This window comes from Octopus bimaculoides, chromosome 9 (genome assembly GCF_001194135.2).
Source record: "Octopus bimaculoides isolate UCB-OBI-ISO-001 chromosome 9, ASM119413v2, whole genome shotgun sequence".
Classification (NCBI taxonomy): Eukaryota; Metazoa; Mollusca; class Cephalopoda; order Octopoda; family Octopodidae; genus Octopus; species Octopus bimaculoides.
In genome coordinates this window covers 59,892,529-59,903,920 of record NC_068989.1, presented here as the reverse complement: position 1 = coordinate 59,903,920, position 11,392 = coordinate 59,892,529, and the positions used below count along the sequence as shown (strand labels likewise).

Below are 11,392 nucleotides of genomic sequence, written 5' to 3'. Positions count from 1 at the left end.
GTGTTACTGTTGTTTCCCAGGAAAACATTTATCTCTTTATTCAATTTAGAATTTTGAAAACGTGGTTTCTTGCATATTCGGAATCTCCGTCATCAAAAACATAACGAAAAAAAGTTCAAAATTTTAGGGGTGGTGCTAAATTTTCAGATTAACACCCGCACGATTTTCACTATGATGTTAGGGTTAGTGTTTTTCCCACCCAGTGAAAATCGTGCGGGTGTTAATCTGAAAATTTACCTAATTTCCTTTTTTTGCATATTCGTAATCTCCGACATCTAAAACGTAGGGATACGAAGGAGAGGTGCGAAGCTGCATTAGCTCCTCCATTACTTATCCTTTCAACAGGGAACTACGTTATGGCTAGTAAAATACTTAAAAAGTTAATCGACAATAACCATGAGCACAGGTAACAGCTGCGTTTATTCAAAATAAAGTGAAAATAAAATTGGACATTTGATTTTTGTTGTGGATGTTAAAAGGAATTGAAATACAATCAGTTTAGTTCAAATACAAGTATTTCTTTAGAGTCATAAAAATTCTTCGTTAGTTACTTTATTAAACGTTTTCTTCCCAAAAATTTAATAACGATAAGTTAGCCTGTACTTGTTGGAAGTACCCGTAGAAATTAATTTCAACGTACTAATGTTAGGTACTACTAAAGCAGTACGGTCCCGAACGAGCTAGCTAGTCGTAAGTGGTCGATCCTAGCCCTGACCCTGTCCCTAATCCTAACCCGCGTGTGTAAATGAATACATGTTTAGGGTTAGGGTTAGGATCGACCACTCACGACTAGCTAGCGCGGACGCGCTGCTTTAGTAGTACCCTAATGTTATCTGTAAACGTGTAGTTTCGTGTGACAATATGTATTCATTTCATATTTTAATTTTCATAGAAATAAAATTTATGACCATTTTTCTTAGACTGGTTTTTAGATTAAAAGTTAAAACTGAATATGGAGTACACGTGTAAGAGACGACAAAGAGACTTCCGTTACTTTGTGAATGGCCCTTAAAAGGACCGTTTGTAAAATTCAAGAGAATTTATGCTCTTTCACCACGGATTCGACGGGCTAACTGGATATCTTTTGGCATGATGGTAACACGTTTAGCATGAATAGCACAAAGATTAGTATCTTCGAAAAGACCAACCAAGTAGGCTTCGCTAGCTTCCTGTAAAGCTCCAATAGCAGCACTCTGGAATCGCAAATCGGTTTTAAAATCCTGTGCAATTTCACGAACAAGACGCTGGAAAGGTAGTTTTCTGATGAGAAGTTCGGTAGATTTTTGGTAACGACGGATTTCACGCAGAGCTACTGTTCCTGGTCTGTAACGATGTGGTTTTTTCACACCACCAGTGGAAGGAGCACTCTTACGAGCTGCTTTAGTTGCAAGTTGTTTACGAGGAGCTTTTCCTCCGGTAGATTTACGAGCAGTTTGCTTGGTACGCGCCATGATCAAACACAAATACAGTGAACTAAGTGGCGCTTAAGCTGAACTACTGAATTTATATTTTTTCAGTTTCGCGCGCACCTGTCTTAACATTTCAATTGGATAATCAGATCTGTCTCTGTCCAATGAAAACGCTGCTTTCTCATTGATTGTTTTTGATAATTAAAACAAAGTGCGCAGACTTAAGTTTTTTCTTTTTTTAATAAATAAATTTAGCTATTTCCAAATTATTTCCAATCCCTTCACCAATTATGCTTATTAACAGAACGAAAATTATAAATAGTATTAAATCAAAGGAAGAAAGGTCCAGATGGACTATATGTAATCTGAACCTTTCCCCCCTTATTTTTTTTTTTTTTTTTCAGAATCGGAATCTCCATAGCCTAAAACGTGGGATTCCGTAAAAAAAATATATAAATAAGGGGGGGAAAGGTTCAGATTACATATAGTCCGTCTCCGCCGGAAGAAATTGTTGGGAACTGATTTTCTACCCCAACATCTCAAACTAGTTGTTAAAACATTTCCGTCAAAGTTTTCACTTCATTTCTACAACTTTTAATAAAAACTCTTCTTTGATTCTACATAGATTTTAAAAGTTTCTTTTCTTTCCCCCGATTTTATGCATAATTCCCAATATAAGAATTACTGGCAAAACTTGATACTTCTCTTCAAACAGATTTTAAGTTTATCAGAAGTGTTTGTTGTGGTATTTAGTCGCATGAGCTGGTTAAAATAAAGAAGCTGACGATAGAAGTGTTTTGATATCGTCTGTATAAAAATGGCTCAGTAGAGAGTTGCTTATATTTTTACATGAAGATTGTTGACAATATATATATATTAAATTACTGTTGATTGGGTGAAATTTTCAAATTTACTCACCAAAATATGTAATAAAATTAGTTCACATGTGATAAACTGGAAGCAACGTGGGGAACCAATTAATTTAGTTAATCACTAGACTAGTGTTTAATATAGTATATTGGTCTTGTGTCAACTTTCCTTTCAGAAATCAGTGGTTTTCCAATTGAAGTTTTTTTTTTAATTTTATTTTTCAAAGTCTGAATAAATAAATTCAAGATGAAAGAGCTACAACCAAAACATCATCTAACAAATCGATCCAAGGTTAAAACTGACATTTCAACATTTCCCCCAAGTCTGAATCTTCCATTCTGCAGGACATCCAAATGATCCACACTACTCTCGCGTAACTCATCACTTTGACATCCTTAACCATTTGGTGTCTGCCACTCCTAAGATTCATATTTCTTACCCATACTAAGCTACTATCAGACCAGTGGGATTTTAGAACTTTCAGCTTGATGCTTTTGCTGAGGGTACAGTCTCTCTCTACTGTATTAAGTGACTTCTTTCCTGGTTGCAGTCCACTATTTTGGTAAACAATGGAGCCCAGATACTCAAACTTGTCAACTGTGGCCGTCTTACCTACCTCACCTCCCCAACATCAAATGGTCAGCTGCTCTGATTCTCAGATGGTTGCTACCATGATCTTGGTCTTTTTAGTGCTAATCTGTGTGTGTGTGTGTTTATCTATCTATCTGTAATTATATGTGTGCTTGCGCGTGCACAAAAGAATCCTAATAATTTAACTGCTTGAATTTTAGTACTTTTAAACAGTCCTTTTTTTTTTTTTTTTTTTGTGCACTGTCTTGCAGAAAATTATTTTCATTAATTTTTAACAACAATACCAACATGCTGAAATAGCAGAACTGTTAGAATGCTGAAAAAAAAAAATACTTTGTGGGATTTATTACTATACTTTACATTTTGAATCTAAATCCCAGAGAGGTTAACTTTTCGTTTCATCCTTTTGCAGGCAATAAAATAAAGCACCAATCAGGTACTAGAATCAATGATACTGACTCATCTTATTCTCATAAAACTGCTGGTCTTGTGCCTAAATTAGAAGCAATTGTTGTTGTTGTTAAGGCAGTGAGCTGGCAAAATCATTACCATGCCAGGCACAATGCTTAGCAATATTTTGTCCATTTTTTACATTATGTGTTCAAATTCAAATGAAGTCGACTTTGCCTTTCATCCTTTCGGGGTCGATAAATTAAGTACCAGTGAAACACTGGAGTCAATGTAATTGACTAGCCCCCTCTTACAAAGTTTCAGGCCTTGTGCCTATAGTAGAAAGGATTATTATTAATAAGGCAGCAAGCTGGCAGAATTGTTACCACACCAGGCAAAATGCTTAGCAGCATTTCATCTGTCTTTACATTCAGAGTACAAATTCTGCCAAGGTTGACTTTACCTTTCACTCTTTCAGGGTCAATAAAATAAGTACCAGTTGTGTACTAGATTTCATGTAATTGACTTGCCCAACCCTACACCCTTCATAAAGAAAATTCAAAATTTTTCAAAACAGCTTAACTCTTGTACAAATCAGAATAGCCATGTGAAATGATATGTTGTTGTGTAGATTCAAAGGTCTTCTTTTTTTTTTTTTTTTCGCCCTTTCAAAGCCTAGCCAGGCTCATGGGCCCGGTTTCCTGGTTTCTATGCCGTATGTGTTCCCCCCAGCTGGACGGGATGCCAGTCCATCACAGCGTTACTCAAGAAACAGGAAGAAAGAGTGAGAGAAAGTTGGGGCGAAAGAGTACAACAGGAGTTGCCACCACCCCCTGCCGGAGCCTCGTGGAGCTTAAGTGTTTTCGCTCAATAAACACTCACAATGCCCGGTCTGAGTTAGGAAATGTTCAAGGAAACCAAATGAATCTACCTCAGACAATGTCAGATTTTCCTGTGATGTGATTAGCCTTGTTCACTTTTGATCAGGTGTCAAAAGACATGGCACTCATCAGTTCATGGAGCAGAGTATTCTCAACTCTCTCACAAGATGTGCTATTTGATTTATAGTTAATCACCTATCATCCATCTGCATGTGGTGAACATATTCAATGTTTTCCATGGTGGTGGCAGTTGCAAGACATCCAAAACTTGAGTAATTTTCAAGACTGTCTCTTCCACTCTTATATTCAACTGCCCATTTTTGCACTGTTGATAATGCTGTAGCATCATCCTCTAATGTAGTAACCATATCAGCATCAATGTCCTTGGGAACTAAACCCTTTTCCTGCAAGTACTTCACATCAAGATTCCAAGTTTTGTCCATTTTGAAGAGAAGTTGCTATTAGTTGCTTTTCAAGTCTTCTTTGAGCAGTCAAATGTATGGTTAACTGGTAAAAATCAATACACAGTTGAAATTAAGACATGCAAGATTTCACAGTTCAAGCATCACTCCTTCATAGTCAGCCTATGAACTTTTCAGCCCACCCCTCTTACAATTTTGCTTGTTTGTTTCATTTTCCAACACTAAACTCTTACACTTTTGAAGAAAAATATAAATTAATCACTGACAGAACACATAATTCAAAATGAGAAATGAACTTGGTATCCTAATCCACCAAATCGAGTTTTCTAGTGGAGGCCTGCCATAATAGTGTGTAACATCTATTTTTCGCTGTCACAGTTTTTACACCTTATCTTGTTGCTGGACTACTCAGTTGCTGTCCTGCTCTATTGCTGATTGATAACATTATATTTGATCTTTGTTTTAATACCTTATTAGTTCATGTTTGTTTTATCCATTAACAACATAGGTCTTTCATGAGATTAGTGATGATTAATAATACCATTAAATATAATTTTAATTCCCAACAAGCACATACATGTTTCACTCAATTGCATTATTGATTTTCTACTTAAATGCATGGTTACAATTTTGTTAAAAATGGGGAATGATATTGCTTTACAGCAATGTCTTTCTTGGAGATACTTGCAGAATAAGTGGAATCAAGTGGGTTTGTCAGGTTAGTGGAATTGGATGGCTGACTGGGCTCACTGAAAACTTACCTCTTGTCACGTAATGCAGTATTGCTGTTCACAGAACATAACATTAGAATGCCATACTAACTGCCTTACATCTCTCTGTTCAAATGCAGCCAGAACTAACTTTTTCTATATCTCTCCAGTGTTGATGATATTCTGATAGTGCCACTACACTGGAGATAGTGGCATGAACTTTCTGCTTCACCTTAAACTATAAGCTTTGTGAGGGAGGTGGTTTTGTGCCAGGTGATGAGAGGTTAGAGTATGACAGAGGGACGTATATTTATATATATATGTATATGACAGACTTCCATTAACCAAATTCACTCACATTGTCAAACTAGGCTGTAGTAGAAGACACTTGCTGTGCAGTGGGACTGAGCCCAAAATAACTTGTTTGCAAAGCAAGTTTCTTAACCACACAACCATACCTGCACCTATAACCATACAGCTATGCCTTGTCTGTTTAAAGAATAAGTAAGGTAATGAGTCAAAAAGGAGCATCTACCTGATCATTTGACCCTTGAGAAATTGTAGCCAGATTGCCATTAGATCACACCCTACCATCATAAAAAAAGCAGGATGGTCATGATTGGAACACCTAGGTCTGCTCAACACAAGTAAGGTGGTATTTCCATATTGAAAGTTAACAGTAAATAATTATGAGACAAGGGGAAAAATGATTTTAGTTTTAGTTTTATTCTGACCTCTCCATTGAAATGTAACTTTTACAGTACTTACCAAAGTACCAATGTCTGAATCATTAAATGCCTATACAAAGTTGTACATTTATTGGTATAAACAAATTGAATTGTTTAGGGCATAGTTTATTTTCAGAACAATTTATGGATTGCAGAAGACTGATCTAGGTATACTGGGTTTCCTTCTGAAGTTAGTTTCTTGCTAAACTTATATGGTAAAGAGATGGAGTATGATTACTGACAATTATAGATGTGATGATCTAAAATTCTAATTTGACAAAATGTGGAGTTATATTTGAGGGCTAAGAAGTATTCAATTGAAGTTTTCTAGATGGAGAATGTTTACTTGTGAATGAATAAATCATGTTGAAAAACAAAACATTTAATGCAGTAATATGTTCTAGATGGAAGATCAATTACATGTATTTGTTTTCCATTTTCAGAATTGCAGCAAAAGAATAATTTGTAAATTTACTACCAAAAGAGATAATCTTGCTTACAAAAGAAGTGGCATGTTTACTTGTATGGATGCTGTTTAAAGGGTCAACTTAAGAAGAAGTCAAATTGAAACAAAATTAAAAAGGATGTAATTCTTTAAACTAAATGTTTCCCATATATTCAAGAGTTAAACCTGTGTTCACATAAGCAAGCTATAAGAACATTTCCATATAATCTTCTCAATAATTTCTTTCTTTTTTGCTATTTTTTGTGTATATCTATATTCCAAAAATATATATTTTAGAGATTTCTGCGTATAAAACGTATATAATGATTGACGTATATTTAGGATTTCAGATCCTCCTTAATTTTATTTATCGATTCGGTGCACGTTACTCAGGTCTTAATTCTTAAAATTAAATATAATACAATTACAAAACAATTCTAATTTCATATAATTTTAAAAAATAAATAGGGAGGGGTGTAACTATATTGTAAATTTTATCTCCTTTTCTCTGACCAAATCGTATTTTGGTATTTTTATTAAAGGAGGGAAAAAATAACGCTACACCGTTAAAGGTCACATGTGTAAAGCAATTCTTGTGTCGTTTTAGAGTCTTAAAAGAAAGTATTTTTTTCTATTTGTGAATCTCTGCTACATTAGAAACTAACTAAAAGGAATATCTTTAATCAAATCTTCATGAAAGAACATTTGCTCCGGGTGGATGGATTTGGAGACTGTTGGCAACTTTCGAAAGATGGAGACAGAGAAAGGTGAAACTTGTTTACTATTTAATATTTGTGTTTACCATAATGACTATTAAATTACTTCAGCCAAGCATTACAATTTGTCATTCTGTATTCTTTAGTGTTTGTATTCCTCAGCTAAATTTCTAACGATGCCTGTCTTCAAAGGGGTGTTTCCGTATTTCGATTACATTTGTTTTCTTCATAACTTTATAGGCCTTAACCAAGTCTCCGCTTCTACTTTATACAATCTCAAAATGAAAGGTATACATTCCCAGTTTACACTTAAAAAATGTTTTTTTGTGACATCTAGGCTGTATTTTTACTAACTTATAAATTAGTCAACTTCTTATCGAAATTAAAACTGTGATATTATTGACTTTAGGGTTTTATAAAACTATTTATTAGCAAAAAACATAAGAAAACAAAACAAAAACCAGCAAGAAACCAGCAGACAGGAAAATCGTCAAATAAAACTGTTTTATTGATATAACATCCTAGTTCATTTCATTTTGCATTTGACTGACAAAGTAAACATTTTGACTTTTAAAGTCCACAAAGAAGGCTCTACGCGGTCGGGCTAATTACTCTGCCGTCTTTAGCAGAAATAATTATAAAAATAAAAACGAGGACAAGTTGGACATTGTTGTCTTATCAACACGGGATGATCACTGCTAGAATGTCTTCAATAATTCTGCTCCGTCAGTGCCGAGTTTGGACTACACATCGCCAAAAGCTTCATTTCCTCTCAGAATTTTAAGTTCCATCAGTATTTTGCTTATTATTATTCTGTAAAACAAATACATCAAATTGCATACTCCTCTCGGCAGAGAAAATCTAATATGTAAATAATGGTAAATTTTAAATACTACTTCATAATTAATTTTAGAATTTCACAATAATTATCAACTGCAATTTGGGAGACTGCTGCAGTCCGTCTGGCTAGGAAAGAAGGTCATGATGTTGAACAGAAACGAATACTCTATAGAACGGAATTCTCGAAGAAGGCTCAGTAGTTCATCTTACCATCTTAAGCGGGTGACCCAAAAGGCAGCACTTGAATTTGAACAACGTATAGCAATCAACCCTGAGAGCAAAGTGTTCTGGAAATAGGTATGTTCGAAACTGAGACCTCACTCTCCAGTTAGCCCTCTTTGCAGTCCCACACTGGAATCTAAAGAATGTGCAGAACTTATTGCTGAATGCTATGCTGGTATTGTTACTATTGAACATCCAAATATACCATCTTCACCACCTCTGACAACAAATTCTATAATATCTGTGGAATTTACACCTGCAATGCTGTGATACCACCTCAAGAATAAGTGCAACTATGCATCTCCTGGTCTTGATGATACCTGTCTGATTCTCAAACGCTGTAGGTTCTTTCAGCTTTCATTCTTCTTCCAATTCTGTCTTAATAATTGTGTTAACCCAGAGCAGTGGAAAATTGCCAGTGTCATTCTTCTGTTCAAAAAGGGTGATCACACATCACCTGCCAATTACGGTCCAGTCAGTCTTTCTACTTGCATTACCAATTTGACGGCGTCTTGTGTCAGAGAAACACTTTGGAACTCTCACAGCCTTATTTGACCTTCACAATTTGGAATTTTCCCTAACTCTAGTAGCTGTGGCCAGCTCACTGAGTTTCTTGGGTATATCACCTGAATTACTGATAGTGGCTCATGGGTGGATGTTATCTCTCTTGACTTTGCTAAAGGCTTCAGTTCTGTGCCACACAAACGACTTGTGGGAAAACTCTCTGCAATGGGTATAAGAGGTGATCGGTATAACTGGTTGAAGTCCTTCATTCTCAGTCAAAAAGAGGTTGTCACAGTTATAGGATAGCATTTTGCACCCTATGAGATGACATCTGATGTACCACAGGGATCTGTTCTTGGACCCCTGTCGTTTTTTGCATATATTAATGATAAAGATGCCAACATGGAGAAGTTAAAATTTTGAAATATGTAAATGACATCAAGCTATACCCCCCTCCAGCTATCTGTTTAAAGCTATATATGGCTATGGTACAAGGAGACACCCAAAAGTAACTAGAAACATTCTCTGTGGGACAAGCCACTTGTAGTCTCAAGCTTATGCCACTAGAAGCCACTTGATGTCAGCCTCAAGCATCAGTCTGCCGACTGACACGGTTGAGTGGGGTTGTATTGCTATGTGGTATGCTTTTGCTTTGCAGTGTTTCTCCCCTGTTCGTTGATTTTTATGATGGCTGAAATGAAGGAACAGCATACTTCTGTTTTCTGCTGGGGGAAAACAGTGGCTGAAACAGTTGTCATGCTTCAAACAGATTACAAGAATGCTATCATGAGCAAAACACAAGTTTACAAGTGGTTTTCATGCTTTAGGAATGGTCACTTGTTGCTTGAAGACCAACCTCATTCAGAGAAACCATGAGCTGCCGGAACGAATGAAAACATCATGAAAATTCATGAACTAATCTTTGAGGATCATTGCCGAACAATTGATGAACTTGTTGATATGACTGGTGTGTCCTGAATCTCCTCCCAACGAATTTTGAGTGAGGACTTGTGAATGAAAAGAATTGCAGCAAAATTTGTGCCTCACTTGCTCATGGAAGATCAGAAGTGGTCACCACTGAATGCATGTCATGAACAGTTGGAAGTTGATCCAAACCATTTTTCTCGAGGGTCATGACTAGTGACGAAAACTGGTGCTATGGCTACAACCTGGAAATGAAACAGCAATCAAGTCAGTGAAAGCATTCAGTGTCACCACCTCCAAAAAGCATGTCAAGTGAAGTCCAGTGTCAAGATGATGCTGATTTGTTTCATCGGTGTATCACCAGTCTGAAACCTCTATGTTGCTCAGCATATCAATCTCTTGGAAACTGTTCAGAAATGTGAAACCAGACAAATACCTGCCATCAGGAATCTGCCATACTCTGAACATCTTCCTTCCCTGGGCATAGACACAATAAAATTCCAACATCTAACAACTGACTTGGTAGACACCCACAAGATTATCCACCATCTTTCCAACAACAACTTTGGGCACCTTTTTGAATTCCATATGTCTAACATCCATGAACATGCTTACAAAATCAAAAAACAGTGCAGCACCCATGACTTTCAGAAACATTTTTTCACTCAGAATTGTGGAAGTGTGGAATAAACTACCTGCATCTGTTGTTAGCTGTCAGGAAACTACATCCTTTGAAAAATTAGTTTCCAGTGCTAAATTTCACCCGGCAGCTGGGATTAATCTTCTCTTATTTGAAAATATATTGTTTAGATTGGTGATTCTTTTGCTATTTGTTCTCCATTTTTAATGCCTGTAAGTTGTCATTTTAACCCTTTTAATACCAAGTTACAAAAAAGATATCCAATATTACTTGTATAATAAAGCATTCAATTATTGGTTGATTTGTTCAATTCATATCCTGGTAATTTTGATTTGAAGAAATATGCATTAAATGAACAAATATAATTATAATCCTATCAAATGATAAGAGTACTTCATTTTATAATTATCACAATTGAATGTGTAATTTTAATCTTTTTATTTCAGTGAGAGAGCATTCTGCCATATCCATCCAACATTGTGTTCAAGAACAAATTAATGCTATAGCTCTTAATAAAGATGCTAATCAGGTTGTTATTGCAGGACGTCAAGGTAGGAAAAATTCCTTTATTTCTATTTGGAGGATTATATTCTCATTCTATTACAAACATTTCACATGTTTTTCAATCAAACTCACACTTCAGCTTTTGTACAGTAGAATACTATTAAATAAGAATTGGTTTATTGGTTATAGGTGAAGGCATGTCTATATGGTTAAGAATTTCATTCCCCACACATAGCTTTGGGGCTTAATCCTCTGGAGATATGCTGTGATTGAGAAGACCCGGCAAGTAAAGTGAGATCACAGCTGTAGCTTACACCAGTGTCGCATAACCAGCCCATTTAAAAATTACTTTTGAATTGTCGGACGACACACTCTGCTTGAGGAGACCTATTGAGCCAAGTAAAATCAAAAATAAAATCACAATCAAATGAAAATTCTAGTTGTGGCCGATGCCAGTGCTGCCTGACTGGCTCTCTTGCTAGTGGCACACAATAAGCACCATTCATGCGTGGGTCATTGTTAGTGCCGCCTGACTGGCTCCCTGTGCCGATGGCATGTAAAAAGCACCATACGAACATGGTTGATCCCCCCCCCCC

The 11,392-nt window shown here is 36.1% G+C and overlaps 2 protein-coding genes across 3 annotated transcripts in view; one reads left to right on the top strand and one right to left on the bottom strand.

Annotated features, from left to right (window-relative positions):
* Positions 1 to 217: 217 nt before the first annotated feature.
* LOC106871050 (histone H3.3A) lies at positions 218 to 1,498 on the bottom strand. The gene has a single exon (XM_014917316.2). It carries the CDS (start codon positions 1,449 to 1,451, stop codon positions 1,041 to 1,043), a length of 411 nt encoding a protein of 136 aa, XP_014772802.1. The 5' UTR covers positions 1,452 to 1,498; the 3' UTR covers positions 218 to 1,040.
* Positions 1,499 to 5,173: 3,675 nt separating this feature from the next.
* LOC106871041 (GATOR complex protein WDR24) overlaps positions 5,174 to 11,392 on the top strand; it is a 36,654-nt gene continuing 30,435 nt past the window's right edge. The window contains exons 1-3 of one of the 2 annotated variants that reach the window (XM_052970712.1): positions 5,174 to 7,213; positions 7,403 to 7,450; positions 10,739 to 10,843. In XM_052970712.1, coding sequence (XP_052826672.1) covers positions 7,165 to 7,213; positions 7,403 to 7,450; positions 10,739 to 10,843 — 202 coding nt within the window. In that variant the 5' untranslated portion in view covers positions 5,174 to 7,164. The remainder of the gene's footprint in view (positions 7,214 to 7,402; positions 7,451 to 10,738; positions 10,844 to 11,392) is intronic. The other variant, XM_014917302.2, reaches the window with a different exon arrangement.